A 21,518-nucleotide genomic window follows, 5' to 3' on the forward strand; every position below is an offset into this window, starting at 1 on the left:
AGATAGACATGGGCAAGCGCTTACTACCTACTGCTGGAAAGTTTTATCTGTCAGTATAGGTTTCTAGCTTTTCGATTGAACTTTTAGTTGGTAGTAAGCGCTTGTCCGTGTCTTTCCGGTCCATTTCTACGTATCGCACTCGTATGTAAAACCATCTTTACCTGCTGTCACTGATATCACTGTCACCGAGTCGGTTCGAACGCTTACGGGCAGTTCACAGAAAAGACCGTCACTTGGCGATGGAGCCCCTCAGATGGCGCCAAACAAGAAATTTAGTAATGAGCCGAAATTCTGCCGTTCCCCCTTCCGTTATCTCAAGCTTTTCTCACGCAGTTGTCAAGACTAGGAGAGTCCTCCGCAGGCGCGGCCCTGCTTTGGTGGCTAACAGGAAGAACTAACATTTCTACGCCACACTAAACATATTTCGATATTGAGGCTTGAAATCACCTGAATGGAACCTCACGTTCCTGCCATCGTCGTTGCCTGTAACTTCAGGGTTCCTAAACTACCGACAAAACTTATTCCAGCTGCGGAAGCAAAATGTTTTGTGTTAGATCATTTGAGCACGTGTACCATGGTCACATACACGTATTGACATACCAACAATCTGGTGTGCACGTAGATAGCTAACTGCCCAGCAGTTTTTTCATACCCTCCCTAAGTATGGTCATGATTGATCTGCCTGGACCATGTTCTGTCATTTGCAACAGTAGAAATCGCCACAGTCACCGTGACTTACCGAACGTTGCGATCCGTTTCTACAGAAGATGTAGTAGTGGTGGCGCATTCACAGTCACCATTGTAGTGACTACATCCAGGCCCTTTTCCGGGGAAGTGCACAAGGCAATCTCTGGCGCTCATCAAGCACCTACTCGGCAATAGCTTTAGTGTGAAATTTCAATTGGTCCCATCACACATTGCAATTGTAGGCAATTGAAAAGCTGATGCCCTTGCGCGTCAAGCTCGAACTTGTCTTCCAAAAATTAGAGCTCACTAAGCTCACCAGAACAACAAGGATCTTATACGCGGTCACTTCAGGGTGATCCATATGTTTCCACATCAGCCAGGCGCACGGAAAAATGCAAGACCGAGGACCGACAAATGAAATATGACGAGCAGATGCAAGACGGCTTGCAGACGAGCGAGTAGATGTGGCGGCATGTCTCCTCGCAACTTTTGGTAAACGTACAAGTTTACAAATGGGCCAATTACAATCAATATCAAGATAACACTAATTCCTGATTATGGATAGGACTCTGCAGACTGCGAACACGATATTTGTGAGTTGAAATTTCCTTTACCAAAAGACTTGCTTTTATCTCCATTTGATTGCCTTCCGTCGTTAATATACATTGTTTAAAAAGCAGAAATATTCTATGTTTATTTTATTTAGCTTAATTATCTGTTTTATTGACTTGGTTGGACTATTGAAGGAAATAGTACTCGCAGTGAATTCTCATTCTGTCGTTGCTTTACAGCGGAGATAATATGATATCACAAGGGTCGCGTGCGCCGTAGTTTTTCGCCGCCACCGGCGTCTGTAACCACTATCGCACTAAATAAGCAAAAAAACATTTGGAAAAAGTACTAAAAGCACAATAACATTAAGAAAGTTTCTTGCATAACTTTTTCTAAGTGAACAGTGAGTACCACGCTTTTGCGAAGAAAGGTGAAGGGTGACATAGTGGATGCCTGCTTACTACGCAGTGAATAATAGCGTAGTGGGTACCAGTAAAACTCTGGAAGTGTGCTTGCAGCCGCTACCCAAAGAGTGCTACAGAAATTCTGCAATGCTGCTGCTTCACCGTTTGCTGTGACAGTGCTCCACTATGCTCGCAGACCTGGTGGGCATTTTCAAGAGTATTTGACGATCTGGCTTTCTTGCAGTTTTACGCGGAAAATGAAACAATATGGACAGTAAACACGACTATGAAGACATCTAAGTATTGCCAAGTTGATTTTGTAAATAAAACAACAACTAATGATACATATTTTGAGAGAATCTATTTCTGGATGAGTAATCTGTAAGTGGAACCAAGCTTCCAAATATTGTCTGCTTAGCTCTTGTGCATTTATACTGATAAGAGTAATTTAAATAGGACAACAGAATACTTGCACGGAAAGTTCATGAAGGTTGAAATTGAAAGGAAGAATGCTGAAATATATAATGCAATGATGATACAAGCCCAAAATGGTAAGTTACTGTTATCAAATTATTTGTTAATATTTTGTAGAATTAGTAGACTTGTTTGTATAACAGTGTAAGCATGCTTATTTTTATATCACAATTAGTCACATAGGACGCGCTGCTGGGGCTGTGTTCGTGAGGTAATATTTAATTTAGGTTTGAGTGAACATATTCAGGAACATTCTGTTATGGATTAAACTTTTTATTGGTGCCCTTATATTATAGTACAATTATAAGGGAAGAGTGAAATTGTTGCTATCAAATCTACACAAGGAGAGTACGTAATACTGCTTTGAACTCCTGAAAAACTGACAGTATTACAGAACTGGTTCTCTTTATTGTACATTTTAATCAAGAACTATAAAGCGCGGAATGAGTATGCACAATGAACAATCTGTGCGCCTATCACACGCCTGTACTTCAAAAGCTGCACAATTTCGAGCTTGTGCACCATCTAATGACGAGGTTGTGCACCATCGAATGACATCCGGTAAAAGTGACGCACAGGTACGCGCGAAGAAAACTACCAGAGGCTCGTTCAAAGGGTTAACTTATGACAAGGAAATTCGTATCGCACGTGGCCACGCATTGGTGTTTTGTATCTCGTCGTAAATAATGACTGAATGTAGAAGTTTTCGATTCGTTGTTCACCTATACAAGACAAAAAATAAAGGTGGCGAATAAACCCGAAATATACGCATGGAACGTGATATTACTTTTTGTTCTCGGGCTGTCACCAACTATATATGGAACTAAACCATGTTCTATATCATTTATCGCTCCTTTTTTGGAAGCAACATCATACTGCATGAGTGTCCGCCACGCTAGAGTGGCACAGTTTGTCTTGTCTGCCGCGGTTGAGCAGTGATCATGGTGCTTCACTGCTGGCTCGAAGGACGTGGGTTTCATCCAGGCCGCGGCAGTCATATTTTCGTGGAGGCGAAAAGCCACAGTCCCGTGTACTGTGCGATGTCAAAGCACAAGTGATCAAAACCTCCGGAGCCTTCTACTATGCCATTTTTTTGTAATCACATTGTGGTTTAGGGAAATGAAACTCCAGATATAGATGAAAAGATTGCAGCCACCCCTCCTGCAAAGAGGAGCGGCTTTTCGAAAAATTAATATTGATGGCAAGGTTGTGCTTGTCATGTGGGTCAGCGACGAACACTCTTGCTACAACATGCAACATGCTAACGCGGTTGCTTGGGCGAGTTGGTACATGATTCACATAAAAACAGCGCCAATAACGAGGGACAAGAGAAAGAAGGAGACAGACAGCAGCACTGACTTACAACAAGATTTATTCGCTAGAACCGCACAATACATACTTGGGCAGTATCTGACAAAGAAAGAGAAAAATACAAAACAAAGAAAACGGAATCCACCTAACAACTACGTAATCATCGCCACAACGCACCATGAACAACACGTGTACTAACGTTCTGAAGAAAATCTATTTCTTGAGGAGTCGAAGTCCGCAGCTATTTCTTGAGGAGTCGAAGTCCGCAGGGACACGGACTTCGACTTCTCAAGATCCTTAGTTTTGAGTGGCACCGACAAGCTCGTTTCTACAAGCAGCGCTTGTTTCTCTCGCTCCAAGGAACTATGAACAACAATGGAGGCAAGAAGTGGCTCGATCACCGTGACCTAGCTAATGCGGCGGCAGAATTTCGTTGGCGGCAGATGCTGACAGAACTACGAGCTTCGCTGCCAAAAAAGCACTCCACCAGCAAGGAAGGACTGCATTCTCTGGCGAATGTGTCTTTGCCTAAGAACATACGCAGTGTGCTTAGCCGCGGCCCCTAGTATGCAGTTGAACCAAGAAGGTCAAGGGCGGAAATTCTGGGCGTGGTCCGCAGCATTTCTAGAAAGGTACCTGCTGATTGTGCCGAGTGGTGTGTTTCTGAGGGTTGTGACATTCTTTGTAACCATAAAGCAGGCTTGAAGAGGGTTTCTGTAAAGAAAGTAAAATCCTTCCTGAAAGATAAGTGATTGTCCTTGGTAGCAGCAGATAAGGAGGGAGGGTTTGTGATTATTCCGAATGAACTCTATAGGAAAAAAGCTGGTGAAGCGCTTTTGTTTTTTTTAGCCTCGAGCTAATGTGCCACTTCCGAAGGTTAAAACCTATGCAAAAGGTCTCTGTAAAAGGCTGAATCCTAATGGTATGGTAAAAAAGATGGATGGCGAGAAAAACCTTAGCGTGGAAGTTATTTTTAATGCGAAAACGCACAGAGTTAACTGTGCTTTCCGCGTTATAGTATCAGAGGCGAACTCGTGGCAAAAATTGCTGGCACAATTTTTTCAGGGTAAACTGATGTTATTAAGCATAGACGATCCATTCCTAGCTAAAAGTTCCGATGATGTGCTTTCCGTGCTGAAAGATAACAAATTTTATGGCTACCAGGCATGCTCAATAGATATTAAAGATCTGTACTACTCATTGCCACACAGTGAGCTTTTAGCTTGCATTCGCGGGTGCATCGACAGTTTTGGCGCAGTGAATTATGAGAATGCAGTAGGCATATCTGTTGAAGGTTTTATGGAACTGCTAGAGTATTACCTAAGCTCGACATTTGCAGAGTGGGACGATCATATTTACTTGCAACGTCAAGGGGTGTGCATAGGATCATGCCTCGCGCCCATTTTGAGTGATTTATTTTTAGCCAGTCTTGATCGTGCCATTCAGAATTGCTTGGAATCCACAACTGTTAAGAGAGTATTCTGCTATGTTGACGACTTCCTCGTGTTGTTTCAAGCTGGAACCTCGTCGGACGATTCGCCTTTGACTAGTATTTTAGAAATTTTCAGTAAGTGCCTTTCTCCGCTTGTTATTACATATGAAGTTCCGGACAGAGGAGCCATCTGGTTCTTAGATTTGATGTTGACATTGAGTCCTTCCCACGTGTGTGGGGCCTATGAGCCACGTGCTAATAAGCCGGCCCTCCCTTTAGGTTAAGCACATTCAAAAGTTGTGAAGCGCGCTATTGCTAAGACTTGCTACACAAATGCTCTGCGAAGGTCCTGCCATCACACGATTGAGTCCAGCTTTAATCAGCAAACTGACCGCCTTACTGAAGCGGGTTTCCCGATGTACGTTTTGACCGCCGTTGCTGAGTGTCTACTCTGAGAAATCAGAACGAGCCCAGAGAGTAATGCTCGATCCCGTACAAAAGATAAGGGACGGGAGAAACGAAACTTCGTCGTTATTTCCTATATCCACGGCGTCACCCACAGCCTCAAAAAAGTGGCCAGCAGGTGCGACGTAGACCTGGTTTTTTCTGCTTCAGAAAAACTGGCTAGGTTGTGCACGGCCGTGAATCCTGGTTCCAGGGGTGAGCGAGGCTGCAAAATCAAGCATCGGAAGAAGCACGTTCCATGCATTGAAGGGGTGGTGTACTCTCTACCCCTGTCCTGCGGCAAGTGGTACATCGGCCAAGCAGGCACGTGTTTATATGAGCGACTGAAAGAGCACGTTCACAACGTCTCTTCTACAGTTTCGGGCCACTTCGGCATTCATTGCCGAGACTGCGGTTGTGTCCCCAATTTTCAGCTTTATACCGTCATTAAGCCTCATCGGGACCAGATGATACATGAAATTTATGAGGCTGCAGAGATAGAAAGGCTGAGCAATGCATGTGTCAGCAGGCCTTCGATTGCGCTATCATAAAAAGAAATAGATTTTCTTCAGAACGTTAGCACACGTGTTGTTCATGGTGCGTTGTGGCGATGATTACGTACTTGTTAGGTGGATTCTGTTTTCTTTGTTTTGTATTTTTCTCTTTCTTTGTCAGATACTTCCCAAGTATATATTGTGCGGTTCTAGCAAATAAATCTTTTGTAAGTAAGTGCCGCTGTCTGTCTCCTTCTTTCTCTTGTTGCTCGTTATTGGTGCAGTTTTTTATGTGAACCATGCAACATACATTTCACAACTGCAAACTTTAGCAGATTTATAAAAATATATGCACCATATAAATAGTGGATTCTGCGATTACGGGGGAATGTAGTAGCACACAATGTATGTTGGTTCATGATGAGTGCAGGATTATAACGAAGAGCGAAACTGCTCTGGAGCGTCAGAACTGTCATGCCGAGCAGCCACAGAAAAACAATTGCATAATTCGCCATCCAAAAAGAATCAGTTAAAAACGTTTCAGAACGTCGCTAAAGTCGCTTACCAGCACTTACGGCATGCTGCGGAACTGCGATCCTTCCCGCTAGTCGTTTAACGTACTGCACGACGTAGTACGACAAAAACAATGAGAAGCAACAATCAGGAACTAAACTAGAACTTGCCGTCACGTGTCGTTCCTTTCTATACGTCAGCATCTCTTGGCATCACTTTAGTATGGCCCAGACCCACTACGTACCGGCCAGCTCCGCTTGAGTGAGCAGTGTCCGGTGTACGCTCAGATTTTTCAAGCACGCGAGAAAGAAGTTAAATTTAGTGGCTGGCTGCCATATAATTTCAGCGTGTGCCAGTTAGCTTTCACAATATTGAACGTAACCATTCATCTGTCGACGATTGTTTAAGCCTTAGTTGTCAACTTTAAGTTTTCAGCGCCGTTACGCGGATACGAGACGTTCCCAGAAAGTTCAGCAGCCTCTTCAGTCGTGCCAATTTAGTCGGATACCTCATGAGCGATAATAGTTCATGGGACACCGTAGCTAAATATCCAATGTGCAATTATTGCGCGGGTGATGATTTCAATACAGATATATAAGGTCGTCTGATGACATGATGAGGCAGTGCACATACAAGGGTGGTAGATTACCACAGCTCTTGTTTAGCGTATGCCCAGTGGTTTGAACAAACGAAGATTGTAGATAAAGTCGGGGAAAATGTTTCTTTTCTGTGGTGATGACGATAGCAGCATCCCCGTCGATCACATAGATTATGCATACGTGTTAATGAAGGCTTCTCACGTCTACCTTTTTATTTTTTATGACCTTACAGTGCTTGTCCAAGCTTCTCTTGCTATTATCGGTGTCACCAATATAAACATGTGCGCAACCTTTGCGTGCAGTTCTGTAGACGACAACTGGAAACTTCGGCAACTGTAACTTGTTTTGGCGTTTCTCAGCCTGTTTCCAAGTTTTCGCGTAGGTATATGGTAGACCTTTACTTCGTAGGAGCGCAGAGTGTTGGCAAATAAAAAATTACCTGGTTTAACCGGCCGTCATAGTCGACAATTTACTAACTTGATGAATAAGGACATGAAACCACATGCGGTCAGTTCCCGATTCACGTTCTCCACGTCTCTTTTTGCGTCTTGCTTCGCTCGACCAAGTCCGCAGGCCGTCGTAACAGTGTCGAGACGACTGAGCGTTAGTAGTATGAGAGATTGAAAAATCTGAAATTCAGGTAGCGGCCAGTATGCGGAATCATCCTGTTGACTAAAGGCTGGTGCACACCGGTGACTAGCAGTAGTCGCGCGAACATTTGTGACTGGTGGCGAATGGTCGCTAAGCGACTGCTTTGGCTAGTCGCCTCTTGACCCATTTTTCAGTCACGCGACTGCACGATGATAGTTATAGCGTGAGAACAAAACGACGACATTCCATACCAACTAGCCCAAGCTTCCACGCGACTGCAGTCACAAAACTGCTGGAACCAATCAGCGATGCCTATTTTTAGTTTTTTTTCAATGCCGTGCGAGAACGGACGAAAGCAATAAATGTGGCGCGCTCGGTTCACTCCGTTCTCTCAGCTGGCGACGATCAGCTGATCGGCGCCGGTTTCCAGAGTTCTCACTGAAAACAGTATCCATACGTAACTCTCCAGTTTTGCGACTTCCGGTCGTTCGCAGGCAGCCTCGGCCGGTGTGAACATCAGTCGCTTTTCAGTCACCAGTCGCGCGACCGCGGCAAGTCACCGGTGTACACCAACTTTAAGACCTTCAAGCGCCTCTGTTCTCACTTCACGAGGATGTGGAGGAGAGGAAGGCAGTAATGTAATGTTTCTTGCAACGTGAATAGTATCGAGTCTTCCATTGAGTTAAACAAAACTGTAAACACTCGCAAGATCTCGCATTGCAAAACGCAAGAACAGTAGTTTACATGCCATCGCTGTGTTTTCTTCGTTCAAGTCAACCCACGGCCAGCCACGCTTTTGCCAAACTCGTGACTTCTTCGCACACTTTTCGCGAACATATTGCTCAAGGTAAAAAAAAAACGGTAATTTAGGCATTATCCGACTGAATATAAACAGCGATGGTCACATAGGCACTTGGTGGAAATCTAGGTGCCCGACTTGTCGAATGAGTGGTTCTGTAGTTCTCAATTATTGGCTTGCTGAACTAGCCTACGGTGATGATGGTTATAGCGCGAGAACAGAACGACGAGAAAGAGACAAGAAGGATACGAGCGCTCTTTGTCGTCGTTCTGTTCTTGCGCTATGTTCATCCTCATGTCATACGAACTGACCCAAACTGCCACACTACTAGCCTACGGGTTTGAAGGAGAAAGGCTTAAATTGATATGTACCGATATGAAGCTCAAACGACATGTTTTAAGAAAAATGGGAACTCAAGTCATGAATAGTCATGGCACGTCCTTAATCTTTCATAACATAATCAAGAAAAAAACGTGGTACTTCAAACTTTGTGTGGATGTCACCATCACATAGTTACAATGGTAGTTACCTGAATGGACTTGCCTGCACAACATGCGATGATCTGATCACTTCGCTTGTATAAACTTGAGTCACATCACTTCTCTACAAGTCAATACAATGCGGCGTCTGTATCTTCTCACTGAAGACATCGTAAAACACCAGTGCCTGAATAATTGATAGCTGTGTTCCAAAAGAACAGCACAATTTTTTTTTTCACCAAAAATACTGCTGCGTGGTACACTGAATGCCACGCGTCACGCTTCTCTATAGCATCTCAACGTGGACTCCCACTGGCTTTCGCCAATAAGTCGAAATTACAAAGTATAGGCATGTAACGTATACCTAAAGATGATAATGCATTGCATTGTAGCACGTCATTTTTCATGCATAGTCTATACGGCATAATACAGTGCCTCGCAACTACAACGCAGCACAGTTTAAACAACAGATATGGTGTAACACACATCAGGTGGAGTTAATATTGTTCACTGTACACTGAAGCAACATCTGGTATATTTTAGGCAATTGGGCTTATTTACTTAGGAATAGTTATACTTCTAAGTCGATATATATGTGGGGTTTAACGTCCCAAATCTACCATAAAATTATGACAGACGCCGTAGTGTAGGGCTCCGAAAATTTTGATCGCCTGCAGTTCTTTAACGTGCACCAAAATCAAAGCACACGGGCCTACAAAATTTTTGCCTAATTCGAAAATGTGTTATACTTGTCGGTTGAAAAGTATTCACCTAAATATGGAAGTATCAATGACGCACGTGTAAGCTTGATTAGATTAAAAGTGAAACTGCTATTTTCGAACAGCGTACTAAACACACCCTTATTTTTTCTGGCGGATAAATACAGCGTGCGAAATATTAAAAAGTGAGTCGTTTACAGACTGTTGTGGGCGGTGGATCAGAAAGCTGTGCCCTCAAACAGCCCTCACTGTGAGGCAGCCAATATAATCAGAAAGAAAGGTAGATCACCCTGCCTGTCAATCCCAGGCCTAAGTAACGTGCCATTGTCGTCGCAGAGTGTTAGCCCATCATCAGGACGGCGCAGCTGCTTGCCGTGTTATCAATGAGCAGGTTCACCTTGAGATGAGAATAGTGACAGTGGGGTACGCACCAATGGATGGAATCCTGCAAGATTAGGACGGATGTTGCCACCCTACCAGTAGCCTTGCCAAAGCATGAAACGCTGTATCTTGCAACTGACAACAGAAGTTGTTGCGTGCAGTAAGCTTACCTATATGCTCTGATTTTTAAATGCATTTCTCGGTCAGTGCATATCAGACGTCTGTCGGTGTCCTAGAGGCGGCAGGTGTTATCTCTTCGCTCTCACAACCTCTCTCATAGCAACAGGTGCGGACACGCTCGTTTATCCTCGATCATGGAATCAGGAGTAGTTGGTGCATGCCGAGTAGCAGGGAGTAAGTAGAGAGGAGGAATGGGCTCTGGCGCCGAGCTCCCACTTGTGTGAAGAGAGTGTAGAAAGAGCAGGTGCAGTGCTTCGCCGCTCATTCTCTCGCCGTTTGCTCTCTCTGCCCCCTGCGCCCTATCTATCGTCCGCCCGCTCGTACATATTGTTACGTAAATTGACCATTTGCGGAAAAACCACTGCGCATGAGCAGTAACCGCACAGGTAGCGTTCCTGTACAGGCGTTTTGGTTTTGGTTGGAAAACATCAGCCTGGCGTTCCATCAATATGACCCGTACTAACGGCGAACACTGCCGTTTTCACGCAAACACCGTACCTCACAGACGGTGCACAAGCCGTCCTCACTGAAACTATAGTTAATCGACAGACATTTCAAGGTTCAACTTCAAGTGTATAACATAATGTTCTTCTTAAAAGAGCAGGCGTAATGAGCCTGGCGAACCGTCGAGGTAGCGGAGTGCAGGTATCACCTCACTTGGTTATTTCTCAGGCTGAAACGCGAGAAATTCTTGTTTTACACCGTGTATACAAACGTCAACAGAATGTTTTTCTCCTTTACCTTCTTGTTTCAGTAACGGGCATGCGTTTTTGGTCCTAAAGCAACAAAACAAGCGCATTTAAACCGCTAAACACTGCATTGAGCCTGATAGTTGACGAAGATGTTTTCCAACCAAAAGCGAAGCTTTCCTGTTTACACGACAGGGAGCGCTCACTTTTCCGCAAATGGTCAATTGAGACGGGACCTGACTATTTGCTAGTGTATTTGCCAGATAAAATCAGAGCGCCGCACACAAAGCGAGCAAACCAGTCCTCTTTGTCGTCTTCTGTCCACAGAATGGTTCACCCTTCATGCGATAGCTGCGTAGCAATATATATAAATGGAATGAAGTGCGCGCCTCTCTCTCGACCTTTCTCTGGCTGATCAATATAAAAATCAACTGTGACGGTACAAATCCTGGTATCATTATTGATCTATGCCGATAAAATTTCTGAGTGGCATCCTCTCGTCGCAAGAAATACATTCGCATTTCCTCATGATTCTCTTCGGGGAGGTGGAAGAATTTTTTTGCGAGTGGCAGCGTAGTCATGAGTTATTTCTTTTTTTCAAGCATTTTATCACCCAGAGAAATCAGAACTCTATCAGTGCGCACCACTTACATCTTATTTGAGCACGCTTCGTATATATTTTGATAAATGTGCGAGTGCTTGTCATGTTTTTATTACAATCAGTACAAATTAGATAATATTTATTACGGAAAAAAATTAGGCACATCCTGCGTACCTCAAGAAGCAGAGATGGCGTAGTGGTTAGAGCATCCGCCTCGCATGCAAAAGGTCCGTGGTTCAAATCCCGGTGCCGCGCAGTTCCCAACCGGATAAAAAAAATCCGCGTGGTGATGGAACTGCATTACGAGGCATGGGGTGCGGCCTCACCGGTAACCACCGCCGGGAACGCACTGCCTCACCAGAGAAGGATTGGCCACCCTGGTGCAGTATCTGGCCACAACCTCCCACATGCATACGTCAAATAACTCACGGCTCTCAGTCCACAGCAGCTGCGAAACAACTGACCACGGCGGCGGTCAGATCTGCAACGCAGCAGAGGGTGCTAAGAATCTCTCGATCCGGACAGGCTGCCATTAGAACCTGAACTTGGCAACGTTTAACGCTAGAACCTTATCTAGTGAGGGAAGTCTAGCTGTACTATTCCAGGAGCTAGAGGGTGTTAAATGGGATATAATAGGGCTCAGTGTGGTTAGGAGGACAGATGAGGCCTATACGGTGCTACAGAATAGGCACGTCCTTTGCTATCGGGGCTTGGCTGACAGAAGAGAACTGGGAGTGGGGTTCCTAATTCACAGAAATATAGCTGGCAACAAAGAGGAATACTATATCAATAATGAAAGGGTGGTAGGTATCGTAATTAAACTGAATAGGAGATACAAGATGAAGGTGGTACAGGCATACGCGCCTACATCCAGCCATGATGACGCTTCAGTTGAAAGCTTCTATGAAGACGTGGAATCGGCAATGAGTAAGGTAAAAACACAGTATACTATAGTGATGGGCGACTTTAATGCAAAGGTAGGGAAGAAGCAGGCTGGAGGCCAGGCAGTAGGAGATTATGGCATCGGTACTAGAAATGCCAGAGGAGAGCTACTAGTAGAATTCACAGAACGCAATAATTTACAGATTTTGAATACCTTCTACCGAAAACGAGGAAACCGCAAGTGGACATGGAGGAGCCCTAATGGCGAAAATAAGAACTAAATAGACTTTATAATGAGTGCACACGCAGGCATCGTGCAGGATGTGGAAGTGGTTGGCAAGGTACGATGCAGTGACCATAGACTGGTACGGTCTCGAATTCGCCTAGACATGAGAAAGGAACGACAGAAACTGATACGCAAGAAGCCAATCAATGAGCTAGCACTGAGAGAGAAAGTACTGGAATTCAGATTCTCGCTTCAGAACAGGTACTCGGCCCTTAGTGAGGAAACCAACCTTAGCATAGATACAATGAATGATAATCCGACGAGTATCAATTCGGAGTGTGCAGTAGAAGTTGGAGGCAGGGTAGTTAGACAGGACGCTGACAAGCTTTCCCAGGAAACTAAGAATCTCATCAAGAAGCGTCAAATTATGAAAGTCTCAAGTACAACAGACAAAATAGAACTGGCAGAGCTTTCGAAGTTGATTAATTGGCGTAAAATATGCGATGTAAGAAGGTATAACATGGAGGGAATCGAAAACGCCCTGAAAAACGGAGGAAGCGTCAAAGCAGTGAAGAGGAAACTTGGGATAGGCAAAAATCGGATGTATGCACTAAGGGACAAAGAAGGCAAAATAACTAGCACTATACATAGGATAGTTAAAATAGCAGAGGAGTTTTACAGAGATCTGTACAGTAGCCGGGACAACCACGACTTTAATACTATAAGAACTAGCAGTAACCCAGATGACACACCACCAGTAATTATAGAAGAAGTCAGAAAAGCTTTGGAGAGCATGCAAAGAGGCAAAGCTGCTGGTGAGGATCAGGTAACATCAGATCTGCTAAAAGATGGAGGACAGATTGTGTTGGAAAAACTAGCCACCCTGTTTACGAGGTGTCTCCTGACGGGAAGAGTACCAGAGTCTTGGAAGAACGCTAACATAATCTTAATACATAAGAAAGGAGATGACAAGGACTTGAAGAATTACAGGCCGATTAGCTTGCTCTCTGTAGTATACAAGCTATTTACAAAAGTGATTGCTAACAGAGTAAAGAAAATATTAGAATTCATTCAACCAAAGGAACAAGCAAGATTTCAAACAGGCTACTCAGCAATCGACCATATTCATACTATCAATCAGGTAATAGAGAAATGCTCAGAATATAACCAACCACTATACATAGCCTTCATAAATTACGAGAAGACGTTTGATTCAGTAGAAATATCAGCCGTCATGCAGACAATGCGGAATCAGGGCGTCGATGAAGTATATATTAACATCCTGGAAGAAATCTAAAGGGGGTCAACTCCTACCATAGTGCTTCATAAAGAAAGCAACAGAATACCAATCAAGAAGGGTGTATGGCAGGGGGAATTAATCTCCCCAATGCTACATACCGCATGCTTACAGGAGTTTTTCAGAAGCCTAGAGTGGGAACAGTTATGGGATAAGAGTTAATGGAGAGTACCTTAGTAACCTGCGCTTCGCCGATGACATTGCATTTCTGAGTAACTCAGGGGACGAATTGCAACTCATGATTACGAAGTTATACAGGGAGAGCAGAGAAGTAGGTCTTAAACTGATTCTGCCGAAAACGAAAGTAATGTACAACAACCTCGGAAAAGAGCAGCGCTTCGAGATAGGTAATAGTGCACTTCAAGTTGTAAAAGATCATGTCTACTCGGGGCAGGTAATAACCGCGGAGCTGAACCACGAGATTGAAGTAACTAGAAGAATAAGAATGGGGTGGAACACATTTGTCAAGCACTCTCAACTTATGACAGGTAGATTGCCACTATCCCTCAAGAGAAATGTATATAACAGCTGTATCTTGCCGGTATTTAGCTACGAAGCAGAAACCTGGAGACTTACAAAGAGGGTTCAGCTTAAATTGAGAACGACGCAGCCAGCAATGGAAAGAAAAATGGTAGGTGTAACCTTAAGAGACAAGAAGAGAGCAGAGTGGATTAGGGAATAAAAGGGGGTTAAGGATATTATAGCTGAAATCAAGAAGAAGAAATGGACATGGGCCGGGCATGTAGCGCGTAGACAGGATAACCGCTGGTCTTTAAGGGTAACTAACTGAATTCCCACAGAAGGAAAGCAGGCTAGGAGGAGACAGAAGGTTAGGGGGGCAGATGAGATTAAAAAGTTTGCGGGTATAAATTGACAGCAGCAAGCACAGGACTGGGTTAACTGGCGGAACATGGGAGAGGCCTTTGTCCTTCAGCGGACGTAGTCAGGCTGATGATGATGATGATGATGACGTACCTCAAGAATTACAGTGTCGAAGCACGTGGAGGCTTGGTGATTGTTTCGTGACTGTTATTGAACGAAACATAAAAAATGAGGCTAGATATGTGAAATGTACGCTAAGCCTTATGTTGCACATTTGAACATGTTTATATAAACAATTATTTACAGCCGCGATACCATGCCGCCCGCAACATGGGTGTTAAGAACACCGAAAGACGTAAGGTGATGTGTAACATTTGTGCGTGTGTGTATAATCACCGTTCACGCTTCTACATACATCACATCAGTGGATGGCACCTAACTACAATTGACGTTAACCCAACGCGACGGATGCATTATAGGAGTACATATATTTGGTCTATAAAATTACATAGCCAGCGCAGCAACCACTATTTACCTTTCAGGAATAATATGGCCTTATAAAAACATTACTTACATTTCCGGAATATTACGGTCATATAAAATATTATTATCGAATAATGTGGTTCAAAAGCAGTTCCAAGATCTGGCTTGGCTTTGTGCCTTAACACTCAATTGCCCCGCAGAATGATTGCATTCATTACCTGCTGTGACCCTGATATCTATTCTTTGCATTTGTCTTTCAATTGCTGCCATTGTCAGTTGTTTTTTAACACTCCCATGGTAACATTACTATTGTCTGTTCATACCCACATTCCGTGGTCCGCGGTATGCGAGTATGCGACATACTAGGCGAATTCGTGATAGTGTTGTGACGTTATATTCTTTTACAAATTATACCGCCTCATACTCATTTTCGTATACCCTAAGTAAAGGGCGTGCTAACGAGATCATCCAGACGTAGTAGGATAGATAGATAGATAGATAGATAGATAGATAGATAGATATATAGATAGATAGATAGATAGATAGATAGATAGATAGATAGATAGATAGATAGATAGATAGATAGATAGATAGATAGAGACACTCCAACTAAACCTCCAGTACGTAAAAGAGCGCTTCACATTAATAACTTGTTGTGGATACCCCAGTGTACAGGAATTAAATTTATAGCAGATTGCGTGATAGCTGAGACGCCTTATGTATCTTGCGCGAATACTGTGTTCCAATCCGCCTGTTCGTTTTTCGGGATAGATGGACGCCGTTGCCCCTTGACGATTGTTCACTAGTAGTATTTGTAACTTTAATGAAGCACTGACATCATATTTCAAGATTGAAATGTGCCCACCATTCCATTGCTTGGTATGCATAGGCCTTCTCGGACAAGTTTTAATGGCATCCGTTGCGTGGAAGTTATTTTAATATGATGTCAAACAGCGTAAAAATGCTAAGGAGAAAAAACAAAAAAATAGACTGCCCTGCGACATCGACACCCTAGTGCTACGTGTTCGGTGTGATACATTCCACAAATACCATCCCGAGTGACGATACGCTAGTAACAATGACATCGACGACCTGAGTGTGTTTGGAGCCGAATACCGGCCATGCTCTCACTAAGGGCTCTCTTTGCTGTGTTGAAGCCTGTGTGTGATTCATCGTATCTCATTGGCTGATATGGAGTGTGCTTTACAGAGTGAGTACTATCATTGAGAGTGACAATACCTGCCAGAATGCGTGGCGTTTCATGCCTTTTAAAGTCACAAACCTCAACCCAGCCAGTGGGTTGACTTCGTCCGCGCCGATGAGTAGAGGTAATGGACGCCCAAAAAGAGCAATCACGTTTGCTCGTTTTACTTTGCATGCGCCGAGCTCCTCCAGGGTAAATCCTGTGTTAGCGAACGAGGTGGGTTTCACTGGCATTACGTGGCCCCTTCTCGAGGCTGGGGCTAACGGGAGAGGGCAAGTACGAGTTGGCGCTTCTTAACCTCTCTGGCGAAAAACGCATGAGGGGGATTTAGTCTACATCATCAGAGACACAGCTGGACTGACTGCACGTGCACTCCTAGCAGACGAAAGGACACTGTACATGACGTCATGGTTTTTTGTGAAAGCAGCATGAGCTGTGCAATGGCCTTAGCATGTCCGCGAGTTGGCGCTGTCAGCCTTACAATTTGGCGGGTTTTCACCTCATTTTGAACCAGGTTCGATAGCGGATATACAAGCCAATACTACAGATACTCATTCGTACCTCAGATGCGTTTTGGGTTCTGAATCGCTACTAGGAGGTCGATAGCTACTCATTGACGCAAAATTGCGAACGCGAGTAAATTTGATGTCAGTGCTTCTTTAAAATTAAACGCTGCCTAACAACTAGACCCTAGGAAATTTCGAAACAAAACAGCACTAGCCTGAAAAAAAATGCACTTGACAATTTAAAACACAAACAGCAACTACGCTACTGCAAGAAAGAATGAGTGGGTTTGCCGCCACGGTGGTCTAGTGGCTAGGGTACTCAGCTGCTGACCAGCAGGTCGCGGGATCAAATCCCGGCTCTGGCGTCTGCATGTATGATGCAGGCGAAAATGTTGTAGGCCTGTGTACTCAGTTTTGGGCGCGCCTTAAAGAACCCCAGGAGGTCGAAATTTTCAGAGCCTTCCTCTACGGAGTCTTTCTTAATTATATGGTGGTTTGGGACGTTAAACCCTACAAATTAATCATCAAGAATGAGTGGGTTAGCATGTTTGCAACGCGTGCAGAAAACTAACCACCTTGACACAGAGTGTAAAGCAATAATAACATGCGGCGCGAAGTGGAAGCGTACATTCGTTGAAGCTTTTATCATTCTTTTCAAAACAGGCACCTTTTATTTATCTGTTGAGCAACTATTGTACGAGTTCGCAAACTATACCTCTGGAATCTTCGCGGTGTCATTCATGCCGCATCTTCAAGGTAGGTGACCTTGATATTGCACTCAAACAAAACATGCATGAAAAACAAAACAATTTAAGGGTTTGAAAAGTTCGAAGTGCAAGTATTTGTGAAAGGACGATCTGTTAGGAAATGGGTGCTTGTGTGGAAAACATACAAATGTTTGGAACAGCGTTAGATAAGAAGTCTTAATATGTGAGGTTTTATATCTCGTGACAGTCAGCAGGAACTGTGAGAAAGCATTCTATGGGTCTGGTAATTCATTCCTGATTACATTGGCTTTCGCTTGATTGTGTCAACCCTCTCCATTAGTTTTTTGTGGTGCAATTGCCCTATGCTTGCTTTGAGATACGCTTAACGCTGGCTTTACATCAAAATTGAGGAGCCACGAACTCCGACAAAACATGATGAGATTTTCGCTAGGTGGCAGTGACGTGTTCGAGGCGGGCACGCTGGCGCCACAACTAAGCACCGCGGAATGCGGTGGCTGTTACTCGAAGCGGAAGAGTCGACGCTCTTACTGGAAGCGGATGGGTCGGCTTAATACAACTGAGTAATCATGCCCTTCGAGGCGAGGAGGAGTCGGGCTCCATGTTGACGATTCACACCCCTTAATCTGCCCTCTTGCTACAAGCCGCCCCTGCCTTTCTTCAAGTGGACCGAGGTGGCGAGGGAAAGAGACAAAGGCTGGAGCGACAGAGGTAAAAAGGACGAAGGAGACGATAGGGCCCGAGAAAGCCAAGATGGCGGGCGCCGGAACAACGAGGATTAGTAAACGTTATCTCTAAGTGTGAATAAGTCACGTTTTTCAAGTTTCCTCACTGGAAGTTGTGACTTCATCACCCGCCTGATCTTGGTCAACTTCCCGCACCCTCCATCTACCCCCCATCGCTACAAACTGGTAGCAGCGGTGGGATCAAGAAAAGGCATGCGGAAAACTGCAGAAGGAAGATCGAGTATGTGTATCCGGAATTGGCAGAGCGAGACTTCATGGCTTCGGGAGGCACAACCGTCACAGTAACGGCGTGAAGTTAGGACAACTCCAAGAAACTAAGGCCGAGGAGCAGAAGGCAGACCGAATGACTTGGGATCGGCGGACCTGTGAACGTGGCTGCGGGAGACTCGACCTTTCCTGGCTCGAGGTTGGGTGAGTGCTTGAGCGATCACGTTTTGCCGGACGATAAGAACAGGGTTCCATCGGGAAATTGGCTCTAAATTTACCGCTGCGGGTGTGCGGTTAATATTGCAGAAGTACTGGTTGGCTCTTGTGAAGGTATGGATATTGGAGGGTTGAAGGAAGAAGAGGTGTTGCTCTTTGCAGCAGAGCTCGGCTTGGATAACAGTAGCAGGTGAAGGAAGCCCGAAATTCGTTGTGCGATAAGGGAAGTGGATTTCAAGGAGGACGAGCTCAACGAGGCCTGGGAAAAGATGTGTTGAGAAGAAAGAAAGGGAGGAAGAGAAGAGAGAAAAAGAGGATGAGAAGGATTGGCAGGAAAGGAGAGAACAAAGACAGGCAGAGCTCGAGAAAATAAAGCTGGAGTGTGGGAGATTAGTAGATTAGCGCGCAGTGCCGCTAACAGAGAGCGTGAAAATGACGAGTTCGCTTCAGCCGTACAAAACGGGCAATCACATTGGCCTCGACCTGGTTATTTTAGAACGTATCTGTGAGAAACAATCATTTCACGAGAACACAAGACCAGAAGGGTTGCTTGCGTTGTTACCGGGAGAGGCCTCACCGGTAATGGCCAGACTGAGAGCAGCCGAGGCAGGCGTGTACGCTCAGTGAAGTTGACATTACTCGCGAAATACCGGCTCTTCATAGAGGAATTTCGGATGATATTTAGACTGGAAAGAAAGAAGCCCAGCGAAAGTTTTTTTTTTGAGTTTGCGTGTAGCCTGAGTGATAACTTTTCCGAGTGAATGAAAGTTGCAGGTTCAAATAACATAAACAAACTCGGGGATCTAGTTTGCTTGGAGCAGTTTTATGGCACCCTGCCGAATAACGTACGCCTGTGGGTCAAGGATAGGGTGTCTGTGAGGGGTAGAGCTCAGCTTGCCGACGAGGACGTGGCCGATCGAAGCTTCAGGACACCGACCAACAGCGCGCAGCACTATCAAAGGTGCACCACGGCCCCAAGCTTACACTCGAGGACCGCAAAACACAACAAAAGAGTTAGACGAAACCAGTCGGAATTTCGTGTGTGCTGAAGGCAGGCCAAAAGAGCCGGAAAAGAAAAGAAATCAGGGTAGAAAGCCTTCGGAAAAGTTATAGTCGTGAGCTAGGACTTTATGTTTGAAGTGCAACGTGTGGTGACCTCGCTACTCACTGTAGCGGATGATCACCACGGCTTCACGCTTAGCGAGCCACAGTGCCGTGACTCCTTCACCTACTCGCGTGTAGCGCACCGCTCCGCGCGCGCTCAACTAACAAGGCGTTTAGCGCGGCACGGCAAAACAGACGGCGTTCGAATAAGAGAAATAACCGCGAAACTGTATTGCCATTGACGGCACCCCGAGCAACAGCACAACGTCCGCTGCCGGGACGTGCAGAGCAAAGGCTCCCGCACGCGAACTTTCACGATAAGGGGAAACCGCGTGCACGTTGCAGTTGGCAATGCTGAGCTTTGACACGCCGGTTGGAAAAAAGGTCCCTTGCGGCTATGCTGCGCACTCTCACGATGACCACTGGGCATGGTCACGAGAGTCAGGGTAAACCTCGTACGCGTAGGCCTACGTTAAGTGCGGCATGGTGTGGTACGACCACTTCAAGCACTAGGCCACGCTGTTGGCTCAGCGTATGGTACCGAATCTAGCACTCAAGTAAACACGCCTGCCGGGATGCCAAGGCCCTCGGTCAGCGTACAGTCCGGCAATTTTCAAAGGGGACGCGGACGAAGGGAACACATGCCTACCCGGTCCCGACCAATGCAGAAGAGACCTTTTTTGGCGCCCACGTGACTCGGCCACCCAATTCGCACCATCCCCGAGAACACGTGCCGCGCCCGCGCGTGGTGCCATCTCTCACCACGCGCCGTTACCAGAGCACGAAAAGAGAAAGGGAGCGGCCGTACGGCGGAATTCCCGCGAAATGGTCGCTGGCGCGACTCAGATCTCCACATCCTCCTTCTCTCATTTCACTCTATATAACGGTCTGCGTAGGCAGCCGGTCGTCGACCATGCATGCAAAGACGTCATCTCATGGGCAACAGCTAGCCTCAGCCTAGCCCTGTAACTGCTTCCGAAAAAAAATGGAACACACAACAATACACTTGAGAAATATCATGGTACCGCGGAAGAGGGGTAACGGGAGTTCGTAATGCTCACGCAAGAGCATGTCCACGGCTTGGAGGGAAAGCGTCACGTAATGATTAGGTTGGGTGACTGGGTGGATGCGAGAGTGCAAAGCGAGAGGACTGGTTGACGCCCTCATGCGAAGAACGGGCTCACCTTCGTCTCGTCAATATTGACGACGGGCTCATGAGTCCGACGAATGCCGCCTCGGTTGAGGTTTGCATAGACCTCGCTGCGACAGCCGGCCCTTCTGCTGGAGTCATGGTCGCCAAATCAACTGGCTGCGAGGCGTCCTGGAGTTGGTCGAGTCATGCACAGCATCTGCGACAGCTGGCCTCGTGCAGGAGCAGTGGTGCAAAAGCCAGCAGAGCTTCTCAGCGACGGCCGGAAGCAGGGCACAACTGGGCTGCCTAACGACCGTAGGTCTTCAAACACCTCCAGAGTTGAAGGTGGTGTAGGGGTTGGTGACTTCCTAAGTTGTCGTCGCCACCACGCACAGAAGCACCACGCACGTACACACGCACACACACCTCCGATGATTGGGTCTCTCCAAATGCGCCCGCAAAGGAAGTCCCACAGTGTCCTTTGTCCCTCTTCCCACGCTGAAGCACCAATTTACGATCCCCTCCTCCAGCGAGAAGAAAAAAGAAAACACGAAAAAAATTAAACAAACAAGAACACTCCAATGAAAATCAGCAGCAGCAACAGTGTGAAGCCGACTTC

General features: G+C 45.5%; 1 protein-coding gene across 2 annotated transcripts in view; it reads left to right on the forward strand.

The window, feature by feature from the left end:
- Positions 1–21,518, forward strand: part of LOC142765536 (uncharacterized) — a 67,275-nt gene that overhangs the window by 9,733 nt on the left and 36,024 nt on the right. For both annotated transcript variants that reach the window (XR_012884300.1, XM_075866662.1), the window contains exons 2-4: positions 1,888–2,024; positions 2,100–2,194; positions 17,433–17,525. Coding sequence is in view for 1 of the 2 variants with exons in the window: in XM_075866662.1 (XP_075722777.1) it covers positions 1,888–2,024; positions 2,100–2,194; positions 17,433–17,525 (325 nt within the window). In the remaining variant the exon portion in view is untranslated. The remainder of the gene's footprint in view (positions 1–1,887; positions 2,025–2,099; positions 2,195–17,432; positions 17,526–21,518) is intronic.

The sequence above is a fragment of the Rhipicephalus microplus genome, chromosome 6 (assembly GCF_043290135.1).
Source record: "Rhipicephalus microplus isolate Deutch F79 chromosome 6, USDA_Rmic, whole genome shotgun sequence".
Lineage (NCBI taxonomy): Eukaryota > Metazoa > Arthropoda > Arachnida > Ixodida > Ixodidae > Rhipicephalus > Rhipicephalus microplus.